We start from the raw sequence: 14,394 nt of genomic DNA on the forward strand, positions 1-14,394 counted from the left end.
TTTATTAACTCTGTTATAATGAACCATCCCAAGTGCTTAGTACAGTGTTCTGTACATAGTAATCTCTCTGCAAATATGATTGATTGATTGATTTCTCACAGAAGTTTCTTTCCTCAAAGTTGCAGCCTTGCTGCATCAGATTTTCCCCTTTTCTCAGAGGCCCTCAACCCAGGTCTTGAAACTCTGAGCACTCAGCTTCCTGGGTGAGAACATGAACTCAAGCCGCACTTTAGGTTTGGAACACTGACACACTGTAGATTCCTTCTCACCTTTGAGCCACCAATCACTGCCTTTTTCTATTAGGAAGCTTTAGGTGTTTTATTCTATCAATCATCAATCAACCAATGGTATTTATTGGGCACATTGTGCACAGACTGCTATTCTAAGTCAGTTAGTCAATCCTATTTTCAAGTGATTACTGTATGCAGAGCACTGTACTATGTGTTTGGGAGAGTACAATACAACAATGCATGGCCACATTCCCTGTCCACAATGAGCTTAAGTGCTTGGGAAATTTCAATACAATAGAGTTGTACTGAACAACAGAGAAGCAGCATGACCCAGTGGAAAGAGCATGGATGGGCCTGGGAGCCAGAAGGACCTGGGTTCTAATACTATCTCTGTCACTTATCTGCTATGTGACCTTGGGCAAATCACTTCAGTTCTCTGGGCCTCAGTTTCCTCATCTGTCAACTGGGGAATAAGACTGTGAGCCCCATGTGGGACCTGGACTGATTTCAACCTGATTCGATTGTGTCTATCTCAGTGATTAGAATAGTGTCTGACACATAATAAGCACTTATACCATGAAAAAGTTGGTAAACATTATCCCTGCCCACAAGGAGCCTATAGTCAAGGCAGGGAGAGAGAGATTGAGAAAAATTACAAAAAGGAGAAATAGTAGAGTATGAGTATTTACTTAGTTTAAGTGAAGGATTCTAAAGAGCACTGACAACATCATTTTCTACAGTGAAGTCAAGTCTGTCACTTCCCAGCTGAATCATTCAGATGTTCTAGCCTGTAGAAGTCGAAAATAATTAGGCAACTTGGAAAATTTGAGGTGAGCAAAATATACAAATAGCCTATTGGATTTGATAGCTAACTGCTAAGACTCTAGATCTGAAGTTTTTCACCTTGCCACAATTGCATTTTTTTCTGGTCGGCAGAGTGAATTAGAATATCTCCCTAAACTCAATTTTCAGAATTGTGTTTCCTTTTGTCCCCCTCACTCTTTCATGATGCATTTTCCCAGCCCCTGAAACTCTATTTTAGACAAAGTTAGAGGCACTGTACTTAAGGAGATGACTTCCAAGAACTTGGCTACTCTAGTTAATTCAAAATCCTTCAGTTGGCCAGGGAATATGAGTGGGGACTGGGCTGGAGGAGAATAATGTGGATTTTTAAGGCTCACCATCATTTTGTTAGAGAAGCAGCATGGACTAGTAAAAAGAGCATGGGCTTGAGAGTCCGAGGACATAGATTCTAATTTTAGCTTCTCCACATACCTGCTGCATGACCTTGAGTAAGTCATTCAACTTTTCTGCACTTCAGTTCCCTCTTCTGTAAAATGGGCATTCAATATGTGTTCTCCCTCCTACTTAGGATAGTAAGCCCCACATAGGACCAGATGAGCATGGCCTTGTGAGTCAGAGGTCATGTGTTCTAATCCTGGCTTGCCCCTTATCAGCTGTGTGACTTTGGGCAAGTCACTTAACTTCTCTGTACCTCAGGTTCCTCATCTTTAAAATAGGGATTAAGGCCGTGAGCTCCAGGTGGGACAACCTGATAACCTTGTATCTATCCCAGGGCTTAGAACAGTGCTCGGCACATAGTAAGCATTTAACAAATACCATTATTATTATTGTTATTTTATCTTTTCAATGTGTCCCTTTTGTTCTGGATCCTGAAGCTGTCGAGCACCCAACACCTTTAAGAGTGTAGAGATGTTGCCACTTGTTGAAAAATTTTTTATGGTATATGTTAAAGGTTTATTTTGTGCTAGGTACTGTCCTAAGTAAGTGTGTAAAATAATCAGATTGGACACAGTTCATGTCCCACATGTAGTTTTCAGTCTTCTACATTTTTCAGATAAAAGAACTAAAGCATACAGAATTGAAGTGACTTGCCCAAGGTCATCTCACAGACAAGTGGCAGAGCCAGGGGTTAGAACTCAGGACCTCTGACTCCCAGGCCCGTTCTCTTTCCACTAGTCTGGGATGTTCCTCATTGATTCACTGACTGTTCTTCTCCAGCAGAGAAAATAGAAGTGGTTTCTATAACAGAATTTTGTGGTAAAATGTGGACTAAAATTCAGGATATAATTATTTGGAAATGCACAGGGTTATCATCTTCTAGGTAAGTAGGTAGAGAGTCCAAGTCCAAAAAGGAGCTTTGGAGATCATGTTGGCCATCCCCATTCTTTCAGAAAATTAATCAATTAAACAATCAGGGATTTATATTGAGCTCCTACTGTGTGTAGAATACTATTCTGTACTACATTTGGGAGAGTACAACTGAGTTGGTAGACATGTTCCTTTCCCACAATGAGCTTGTCTAGAAAAGAAAGCACTTTAATGCTTCCCACTCATAAGCTACCTTCCTTTTTCTTAAACCAGCACATCCTTCCTATGAATTACATGCTGCTGTCATACACAGTTCAACTCTCGATCAGTGTTAGTTAGTTGTTTAGTCATTAAAGGCTAGGACTGAAATAGCTGATTTAAATGGCTTTCCTGTTCCAGCATCCTCCAGTATTAATGAATGGTCCAGAGCCTGCAACTTCCCAAAAGTAGGTGCTTATTCTCCCAAGCCCTCCCTTCTTTTCAGCCTTCCTACTCTGTTCCCAATCTCCTCTGAAGAAAGGAGACATCACTTCTTAATGGCAGTTATGATGACAAAACACCAAGACGTACTTACTCTTAAACTTGCCAAATCCTTAGCCCATATCAGAGCATAGATGTACTGTGAAGACATTTTTAACCAAAAACAACAATTGACCACTGTGAACACAGGAACATAGTTACTAAATTGAGATAGGAGAAGAAATTTTGCTTAGTGTATAGGGCACCGGCACGGGAGTCAAAAGGACCTGTGTTCTAATTCCTGCTCTGTCACTTGTTTGCTGTGTGACTTTGAGAAATTAACTTAACTTTGCACTTCAATAACCTCACCTGTAAAATGGGGATTAAAACTGTGAACCCCATCTGGGATGTAGACTGTGCCCAAATTGATTACCCTGGCACAAAGTAAGCACTTAAAAAAACCGTAAAAAAATTCTTCATAGTGTTTGGCTCTTCTAGATTATTTTTATACAGGGTGACTGTATAATTTGTTCCCATTTTATAAATATGTGGGAGGGTTTCATGTTAGAAGACAGATAAGGAAATGAGGAATGCTTTTTAAGAAATGTTGATACAACAGAGACTAGTCATTCCCCCAACTCTAAAATTGAGCAGGAATTGGGTAAAACTTCTTGTGTTTATAAGAAGTAAAATGGTGAGAATTTATCTCTTCACTAATAATAGTAATAGTGGTATTTGTTAAGTGCTTACTATGTTAAGCACTGTACTAAGCACTGGGGTAGATATAAGAGAATCAGGTCCCACGTGAGCTTCACAGTCTAAGTAGGAGGGAGAACAGGTATCGAATCCCCATTTTGCAGATGAGGGAACTGAGACACAGAGAAGTTAAGTGACTTGCCCAAGGTCACACAGTACGTAAGTGGTGGAGCCTGGATAAGAACCCAGGTCCTCTGACTCCCAGGCTCATGCTCTTTCTATTAGGCCATGCTCTTGCCTTCTCATAGAATGGAAAATAATAATAATAAGAATAACGATGGCATTTATTAAGCACTTACTATGTGCAAAGCACTCTTCTAAGCTCTGGGGAGGCTATAAGGTGATCGGGTTGTCCCACGGGGGGCTCACAGTCTTAATCCCCATTTTACAGATGAGGTAGCTGAGGCACAGAGAAGTTAATAGACTTGCCCAAAGTCACTCAGCTAGCAATTGGCGGAGCCAGGATTTGAACCCATGACCTCTGACTCCAAAGCCTGTGCTCTTTCCACTGAGCCACGCTGCTTGATTAGAGTCATAATTTGACTGTCATGAAGGGTCGAAAAGGCATCAGACTTTGTCACTATTTGTGACGGGTTAACGCTTGGAAAGGTCCTGCCTGGAATATTTGGTTCTGATGTCTTTGCAGATTTTCCTCATTTGTGAAGTTCTGTATTTACTGAAGGAAACCAGCATCCGTAATGATTGAGTGAGGAATTGTAAATTCTCGAATTTCAGGCTATCTCTTTACCCTCATTTTGCATGTTTCTATCATAGTTTTATATCTCACCGTGGTGGGAGGTTGTAACAGCTGAAGCAGTAGAATGTTTGCTGAGTCAATTCCATCAATATTGAAGGTTTGTCACCAGAGAACTATCTCATTAACGTGTACCTACCCCAGCACTTAGAATAATGTTTGCCACATAGTAAACACTTAACAAACACCATGAAAAGGGGGCATCTCATGTCGTGGACAGGCTCAGCAGGAATCCTGAAAATCCCTGGCCAGCTGGGTAGAGAAACCTGCAGAAGCTCCTGTAATGGCTGCCCTGGAAATTTCCATGGTAGTCTGTGGTGCTACAGCACAGCACTGACACCTTGAGGAGGTCACTTTGGGAAAAATTCTTGCATGTGTTTCCCAGTGTGTTTCATCCTGTACCCAACAATTTGTTTATGAGACCACTGGCATATAGGAGAGAAGAGAATGCTGCTAGCATTAATCCATCCCTTTGCATACATTCAGTTCTGAAGTCTACCTGGTCGCTGCACATCTGTTGTTTATTAAGAGAGCCTTTAACATCAAAGTTCTACTGTTTTTCTTTTGGAGAGTCACATTCAAACCCACTGCTGAATTGCCTGGTAGTAATTGATATGTATTGAACTTATATTTCTTATTAAATTGATTGGCTGATTAACATGATAAAATCAAGCTATAGTAATAATTGTAATTATTATTATTATTATGCTACCTATTTTAAGTGGTATTTGTCAAGTGTTTACTATGTGCCAGACATTGCACTAAGTCCTGGGGTAGATACAAGCTAACCAGGTTGGACACAGCCAATGTACCACATAGGGCTCACTGTGTCCAACGTAAGGCTCACAGTCATCACCCACATTTTACAGATGAGGTAACTGAAGTACAGAGAATAATAATAATAATTATGGTATTATGGTGTTAAGTGCTTACTAAGTGCAAAGCACTGTTCTAAGCAGTGGTAGATACAAGGGAATCAGATTGTACCACGTGGTGTTCACAGTCTTATTCACCATTTTACAGATGAGGTAACTGACACACAAAAAAGTTGAGTGATTTGCCCAAGGTCACACATCAGACCAGTGGCAGAGATGGGATTAGAACCCAGGTTCTCTGACTCCCAGGTCCGTGCTCTTTCCATTAGGCCACATTTCTTCTCTCATGCTACTACAATCTGTACTCATCTTCATTCTTGTATTCTCTTTTTGTAGGTGATGAATTTCTCATTTGGGTGCATTCCCTGAGCACAGAAATAATGTTGATTACAAACAGTGTGACAGAATTCATTTTACTGGGGCTGACAGATGATCCAGTAGAGCAGAAAATCATTTTTGAAGTCTTCATAATTCTCTACGTTGCAACTATGTTACTCATTATAGTAACCATCAAAACCAGTCAGACTCTTGAATCTCATATGTACTTCTTTCTGAGCTATTTGTCCTTCTCTGATGCCTGTTCTTCCACTACCACGACCCCAAAATTGCTCGTCCTCACCCTCTCTGAGAAGAAGACCATCTACTTCAATGACTGTATAACTCAGATCCTTGCCCTCCATTTCTTCAGCTGCTTGGAAACACTGATCCTCATTATGATGTCGCACGATTGCTATGTGGCCATCTGCAAACCCCTGCATTACACAGCCATCATGGACAGGCGTGTCTGTAGCATCTTCATCATCATCATCAATCATATTTATTGAGCGCTTACTATGTGCAGAGCACTGTACTAAGCGCTTGGGAAGTACAAATTGGCAACATATAGAGACAGTCCCTACCCAAAAGTGGGCTCACAGTCTGAAAGGGGGAGACAGAGAACAAAACCAAACATACTAACAAAATAAAATAAATAGAATAGATATGTACAAACAAAATAAATAAATAAATAAATAGAGTAAAAAATATGTACAAACATATATACATATATACAGGTGCTGTGGGGAAGGGAAGGAGGTAAGATGGGGGGGAGGGAGAGGGGGACGAGGGGGAGAGGAAGGAAGGGGCTCCTGGAGGAGGTGAGCTCTCAGCAGGGCCTTGAAGGGAGGAAGAGAGCTAGCTTGGCGGATGGGCAGAGGGAGGGCATTCCAGGCCCGGGGGATGACGTGGGCCGGGGGTCGATGGCGGAACAGGCGAGAGCGAGGTACGGTGAGGAGATCAGCGGTGGAGGAGTGGAGGGTGCGGACTGGGCTGTAGAAGGAGAGAAGGGAGGTGAGGTAGGAGGGGGCGAGGTGATGGAGAGCCTTGAAGCCCAGGGTGAGGAGTTTCTGCCTGACACGCAGATTGATTGGTAGCCACTGGAGATTTTTGAGGAGGGGAGTGATATGCCCAGAGCGTTTCTGGACAAAGATAATCCGTGCAGCAGCATGAGGTATGGATTGAAGTGGAGAGAGACACGAGGCTGGGAGATCAGAGAGCATCTTGGTGGGAATAGTCCGGTTTGGGTCTTTTCTGCATTCTTCTACCCAGCTTTTACTCACTCTCAGTTTACCCTTCTGTGGCCCTGATGTGATCAATCTTTTTTTTTTTTTTGTGATTTTCAACCCTTGATAAAACTCACCTGTGCTGACACTTACTTTGTAAACCTGCTCTTTTTGTTTCTAATAGTGGAGCTTCTGTACCTTGAGTTTTGTAATGCACATGGCTTCCTACACGGTTATCTTATACTCACTGAGGTCTAAGTGGGCTGATGGGAGATGCAAATCCCTGTCCACCTGCAGCTCCCACATTCTTGTGGTCACCATATTTTATAGCCCCTGCAATTTCATATTGACCCGGCCTCAGATCACCTTTTCTGTGGATAAATCAGTGTCAGTATTCTGCATAACTGTTACTCCCTTGTTAAACCCTTTGATCTACACTCTGAGGAACACAGAAATGAAGAATGCTCTGAGAAAGGTATGGAGCCACAGAGTGACTCCCAGGGGCAAATGAACATTTTTCTGTGGAGTAATGGTTTTTGATGTTGGCTTGGATTGGGAGATCTCCAATTATTTCTTCTCTGACCCTCTAATTCTTCCTGTAATCCCTTAACTGTTATCTGTTTAACAGGAATCCCAGGTGTTGAGAAGGAGAAAGTAAGAATAGCATATGTTCATAGTTTCCCCAGTTTAGAAATGTTCAGACTCTTGTGAGTTGTGACCTGTCAGTTTATAACTGGGAAGAGTTGAAATGAGAGAAATGGTGTCAGAGAAGTGTCATGCAGGGTTGGGCCACTCGACTACACTATCATGTAGTACCTTGGAAGATGGGAAGACAATCGATGATTCAATAAATTGTATCTATTGAGTACTTACTGTGCGCAAAATATTGTACTCAGCTCTTGGGTGAGTACAATAGGGTCAGTAGATATATTCCCTGCCCACAATGAACTAACCCTGATGGACTTGAAACAATTCTAATCCACAGCTTCCTATTCCACCATCTCTTCAGAGAACACTATGTCATTCTCAACTCCAGTCTAAGTACTATTTCTCTTGTTCACTGTCAAGAGCTTAACCCATTGCATTGCACTCAGTAGGTGTTCAATAAATACGCTGTTGTTCTGTGTTTTTATTGTTTCATCATTACTTAAACTGTCTGTGACTAATGCTTACCCCTACTCATTTTTAAAAGAGAGCCCCTAGAGGGGAAGGGGCTGTGTCTAATTCTCATCTCAAGGCATTCTCAGGAGAAGCAACGTGGCCAAAGGGAAAGAGCACTGGCCTGGGCGTCAGAGGTTGTGGGTTCCAATCCTCGCTCTGCCACTTGTCAGCTGTGTGACTTTGGGCAAGTCTCTTAACTTCTCTATGCCTCAGTTACCTCATCTGTAAAATGGGGATTAAGACTGTAAGCCCCCTGAGGGGCAACCTAATTATCTTGTATCTACCCCACTGCTTATAACAGTCCTTGGCATATAGTAAGTGTTTAACAAATGCCATTATCATTATTATTATTATTATTATTATTATTATTATCTTTGTGCTTTTTTACCAGCCCCTTAGTACAGTGCTTTGCACAAAGTAGTTGCTTGAGAAAAGCTATTGAAGGAATAGAGGAACAGATGCTATTATTAACTTAGGCCTATCCTATACCTCAGTGAAGATTCCACCAGAGGACTCAAGGAAAACTGCAACACACTCCCTGCGTTGTTTAGAAATGGGATCTTATTCAGTACCTAGAGTGAAGTGCAAAGGGAATAAAATGGCAATAGAGAAGAAAGGCCAACCTTCCTTCATTGGGTTACATGGTTTTTTTCCTCCAAATTAAGAAGTTGCTTGTTTGTTTTCTACCAAATATGTTGAGTCCATTAGTGACACTGAGGAAAATCACGAGTTCTCCAAGGGTATATCTTGCATCAGGTCATATCCTCCCAACCACAAACTACAGTATTTTTTTTTTTATTTGCAGCAATTCATAGCACATATGTATATAGTTTTGTGGGCTGTACTCTTTTGGCACTTGCTTATCCTATCTATCTTTGGATTCCCTTTCTCCTCCTAACTGTAAATAAACTTGTGTCTCTCTGCTCCCTTTGATTGGAAGCTTTCTTGAGGGTTGAGGCTTAGTCTCGTGCTTCTTTTTCACTTTCCCAAGTGTTTAATACAGTGCATTTCTCAGTTAGCCAGGTCTGTTCCCCAATCTTTGGCATTTGGGTATTTTTTTTACAATTATTTAAAATAGCATACAAATAAAACCCATTGAAAATCTCCTCAAGGCCAGAAGCTTATTCTTAAATGATGACCTTGGGCAAGTCACTTAACTTCTACGTGTCTCAGTAAACTCATTTGTAAAATGTGGATAAAGACTGTGAGCTCCCTGTGGGACATGGGCTGTGTCTAATCTGATGAGTTTGTATCAACCTTAGGGAAGATACAGGGTAGATACAGTGCTTGGCATATAGTAAGGACTTAACAAATACTTAACCCCTCCTCCAACCAGCCCCCCAGACCCCACAAAAAATAACAACCTGCTACTATCAGTATATTCATTCATTCATTCAATCATATTTATTGAGTGATTACTGTGTGCAGAGCGCTGTACTAACCACTTGGCAAGTACAAGTTGGCAACATATAGAGACAGTCCCTACCCAACAGCAGGCTCACAGTATATCACTCAAGTTAGCTGAGAAAAGAGGGGAAAGGAGAGGGAAAGAGACTGAATTTCCAAGACTGGACAATATATTTCCCTCCTAGGATTTGCCAGACACTCAACTGTTTTGGATAGTTTAGTCAGGAATGGGCGGGGATTACACAAAAGGGAATTCATTCATTCATTCAATCGTATTTATTGAGTGCTTAATATGTTCAGTAAGCAGGGAACTTAAGGTTCCTTCTAGCTCTGTGATTTGAACAGCATAAAACCATTCCACATTTCTCCACCATTAAGAAAAATGGTTTGAAGTTAATAAGATTCCTGATCTGCAAAACTCCATTCCATTTTGTAATGAATTACTGATAAGCGAACCCCAAGCTGAATAGTAGTGATTCTAGGTTTAGTTTTATCTCTAGTTAGACGTCATGATCATAATCGTCTCCCTGTTCACCATTCCGTCTATCAAATCAAGGTCTGCTGTTCCAGGAAAGTGACATTGATTAAGCTTAGAATTTGTTAATCATCCCCTGGGCTTTCCCTGGCAGTGTGTGAGGGGTAGGGGATGAGGGAGGCTGGGGAGACAGGGTGTTAGGGCTTCAGGAGCAAAGAATTCTGCTTCTAGGGCCTTCAAATAATAATTATGTTACTAGTTAAGCGGTTATTATGTGCCAAGCATTGTTCAAAGTGTGGAGCTTTTGGCATTGACCTAAAGACATTTCCAAGTAAGGGAAAGGGCAAAGACTGGTCTGTTCAATTCTCCTTCTCTACTACTTGGAATATGTTTTTCAAGGTGTGGACTGTCTTAAAACAACAACAGCAATAGTAATAAAAATTGTAGTATTTGTCAATGCCAAACAATGTACTGAACACTGGACTAGATACAAGATAATCCAGTTAGAATCAGTCTGTGAACCTCATGTGTCTCACAGTCAAACTCATCTTGCAAGACCCACTTTTGAATCCTAATCTCATGCTATTGTGGGAACCAGAGACATGAGTGAGTGGCTTGAAGATTCAGTGGAATGCTTGCTCACATAAAGAATTACGTGGCTCAGTAGAGCTAAGACAATCGAAGAACTGTGTCATGATTTGGGAGTCTGGGGTGCTTGGGAGGATTTGAGTCGGTCCACAGGATTTGGATGCTAGAAGCATGGGAGAGCCTTTCGAGGTGTGACTAAACGAACAATGAATGAGTGTAGCTCTACCAGATCTGAAGTAAAATGACCAGACAAGCTGATTTTGGCAAGATGGTCTCCAAAGTAAGGCTGGACTTCTCCATCTTATTTAACAATTTCAAGACAGAAAAAGCAAAGCCATCTCCATGTCAGAAAAATTAGGGCTGACATTAATGGGAGGGGTCCTGCTGGGGGAGAGATGTGTCCCTCCATGGTGGGATACATGGTATGCTTGTTCTAGTCTTGCTCCACTCCTCCATGGAGATCCTGTAGAGTAAACTTATCTCAGGGTTGCCACAAGTGAAGCGACCAGTCAGAAAGAAAGATGTGTTCCCAATCTTCGGTGAAGGAAGAAAGACTTTGAAGTTGCTGATAAAACTTTGAGAAATAGGGTGGCCTAGTCGAAAGAGCATAGGCTTGGGAGTCAGAAAATCCACGTTCTAATCCTGGCTCTGCCACGTGTCTACTGTGTGACCATGGGCAAGTAGCCTAACCTCTCTGTGCCTCAGTTTCAAGGATCTAGAGTTTGAGATCTACATGGGACATGGACAGTGTCCAACCTGATTATCTTCTATCTACCCCAGCACTTAGTATATTACCTGACATTTAATAAGCATTTAAGAAATACAATTAAAAAAAATCTCAGAGGGAAGAGTAGAGAGGAAGACTGTGGGGACAGGGTGATTTAAGGACAGATTAGTTGTGGGAACTGGGTCAGTAGTCTGTTGGAAGGAAGTAGGTCAGGGCCACCGCTGTAATGGTCCCAGTCTGGAAGTTGTGGGCTATTTTCCCAAGGCTCAAGAAGGTCGATTCTGGGTTCCATGTTGAGTTTCGATCTTGATTTAGCTCTGGTGCTTATGGTCAGGCGCTCTGTACTTCCAAGTGTTTAGTACAGTGCTCTGCACACAAGTGCTCAATAAATATGATTGAATGAATGAATGAATGTGTGTCTTACCCAGGGTCTGAGAGTCTCTCTTCACAACCCATCAAAGGCCCAACTCCATCGTGAGCTCCAGGAATCTGGGACCTTATCCAGGCCCTCAGGAGAAATTCATCTGTGTGTGCCTCTCTCCCTTCTGAATGTCAGTCAATCATATTCATTGAGCATTTATCGTGTGCTGAGCACTGTACTAAGCGCACAGGAGAGTAAAATACAACAAGTAAACAGACATATTACCTGTCCACAAGGAGCTCGCAGTGTTGCGGGGGTCGGGGGGAGGGACAGACATTAATATAAATAAAATTTTCCAGATAGGTGCATAAGTGTTTTAGGGATGGAAGCAGGGACAGATAAAAGGAGCAGGTCAAGATGACCCAGAAGGGAGTGGGAGAGAGGAAAGGAGGTCTTAGTCAAGGAAGGCCTCTTGGAAGAGATTTACCTTCAGTAAGGGTTTGAAGGTGGAGAGAGTAATTTTCTGTCGGATATTAAGAGGGAGGGTGTTCCAGGCCAGAGGCCGGATTTGGGCAAGAGGTCGGCCATGAAATAGATGAGATCTAAATTCAGTGAGTAGGTTGGCATTTGAGGGGCTAAGTGTGTGGGCGGGGATGTAGTAGAAGAACAGCAAGGTGAGGAAGGAGAGGACCAGGTGAATGAGTGCTTTAAAGCTTTTGGTAAGGATTTAAGTGTGGAGAGTTTCTCTCTCTCTCCCCACACACCCATGTAAGAGGCCAAGTCGTGACTTATCAGAGGCATGCTTTTCGTCAGCTCTGGTGAACTTTCTGCTAATCAGTTTGAGTTTCTATAAACTCAGCATTTCTGTAGGTACCTATTATTTGCTTAACTGCAGCTGCAGTTCTTAGGAGAACTGGGTGGCTCAAACAATCAGTCAATCAATCAGTCAATCAATCAGTCAGTAGTATTTATTGAGATCCTACTGTGTGCAGAGAACTATACAACAGATCAAACGTTCCCGGCCCCAAGGAGCATATACATGCAATGGGGGAGTTGGGAGGACACAGATATTTTCCAATAGTGAGAGCAGAAAGAAGAACCACGATGCAATTGATAATGGTAAAAATATAAAATAAGAGAGGTTAATATGTAGTTGAATACATCAGCAGTGTGTATAGATCAATGTATACCACCAACCTGTATATTGATATATGCATTGTGTTGACTTATGTTCTCCCAAGTGCTTAGTACAGTGTTCTGTACACAATAAGCTCTCAGTAAGGAGCTTTGGGATGGAAGAACTTGGATAGGATCCTTACTTGGGGTAGGATTCCTGGAGAAGATGAAGTGAAGGAGGGATTAGTGGACTGGTACATTTCATAGGGGAAGGAAAGCGTTTCAGGCCATAGCAGTGGTGTGAATGCTTAATACAGTGTTCAAGGGCTTAATACAGTGCTCTACACTCTGAAAGTGCTCAATAAATGCCAATGATTTACTGAGCAAGTTTCAGGTAATAAAAGAGTGCTCAAGTCCCCCTTAACCTGTGCTTAAACAGACCACGAGTGTTGAATCTTGACTTTTCTGATGGCCAGAAGGGCTGTGATTGGCTTTGAATTTAGGAAGTTTGGGAGGACTGGTCAAATCCATAGATACTTAGCTTACTTAGTCTTGTGGGGGCTGAGGTGGTCATGGTTCAAATTAAAAGCCCCTGCAGTACAGTCATCCTCTTCAATGTAAAACTGGGTTTTCTTCACAAGTTGATTTGCCTGTAACTGTCATGTGTACATGTGTTTGCTTTGGAGGCCTGGTTTAAAGCAGGAAAAAGACATAGGGACCTTTGGAAAATAATTTAAAGAAAACTATCAAGTAATTTAACATCTGAAATCTAATGTGGCAAAGTATTTTTTAATGTGATTTGATTTAAAAGCACTTTAATTTGATGAACATTTTTGAAGAACGTAACATTCAGTGATAAAAACTGTTGAAAGGGAAACAATTTCAGGGGCCCCAGAAGTTGGGGACCTTGTCTCTCCCTCTAGAATGTAAGTTTATTATGGGCAGGGACTATTTCTGCTAATTATATTGTGCTCTCTCAAGCTCTTAGAACAGTGCTTTTGCATGTAGTAAACACTCAATAAATACCGTTGATAGACTGATTACTGCTGACCGCAATTCAGCCAAGGCTGGCAGTTGCACCTCCCCTTTATGCCCAAGACAGTGCATTGTACCCTGAGTTGCCTGGAAAAATGTCTCCATCTGAAAGAACAGAGCACAAAATTATTTCTCTGGAATGTGATGTATTCAAGGTAAGATGAGATCCTGTGCTGTTTTGGACAGTTTCCTGTCTAAGTCCTTTGGAAACTTACAAGGAGACCTCTGTGATCCCAAGTTTTTGATGAATGGCTATTAATATTCAGGAAATTCAAAGGTGGATCGAATATAGAGATAATAAAATAATAATAATAATAATAATAATAATGTTGGCATTTGTTCAGCACTTACTATGTGCAAAGCACTGTTCTAAGCGCTGGGGGGGATACAAAGTGATCAGGTTGTCCCATGTGGGGTTCACAGTCTTAATCCCCATTTTACAGATGATGTAACTGAGGCTTAGAGTAGTTAAGTGACTTGTCCAAGGTCATACAGCAGACATGTGGCAGAGCCTGGATTCGAACCCATGACCTCTGACTCCAAAGCCCGTGCTCTTTCCACTGAGCCACACCCTGACGAAGCACGGCAAGAACCCCGTGATGGAACTGAATGAGAAACAGCGGGGACTGAAGCATGAGCTGATCTCCGAGATGGGCAGCAGCCACGACAAATGCTTCATCATGGAGGTGGGCAGAGGTTCCCTGTCCTCTCTCAGCCCCTGGGCCAGAGCAGCGATCTGGATCCTGGGGGCTCTAGCACTCTGTCCCTAATCCAGCTGGGTGGGGGTCGGCAGGGAA

General features: G+C 42.1%; 1 protein-coding gene across 1 annotated transcript; it reads left to right on the forward strand.

The window, feature by feature from the left end:
• Positions 1 to 2,723: 2,723 nt before the first annotated feature.
• Positions 2,724 to 13,856, forward strand: LOC119923282 (olfactory receptor 4C11-like). The gene is made up of 6 exons (XM_038742736.1): positions 2,724 to 2,788; positions 4,167 to 4,252; positions 5,523 to 5,968; positions 6,912 to 7,202; positions 7,356 to 7,381; positions 13,784 to 13,856. Exons 1-6 carry the CDS (start codon positions 2,724 to 2,726, stop codon positions 13,854 to 13,856), a joined length of 987 nt encoding a protein of 328 aa, XP_038598664.1.
• Positions 13,857 to 14,394: the final 538 nt, after the last annotated feature.

The sequence above is a fragment of the Tachyglossus aculeatus genome, unplaced genomic scaffold, assembly GCF_015852505.1.
Source record: "Tachyglossus aculeatus isolate mTacAcu1 unplaced genomic scaffold, mTacAcu1.pri scaffold_168_arrow_ctg1, whole genome shotgun sequence".
NCBI classification, from domain to species: domain Eukaryota; kingdom Metazoa; phylum Chordata; class Mammalia; order Monotremata; family Tachyglossidae; genus Tachyglossus; species Tachyglossus aculeatus.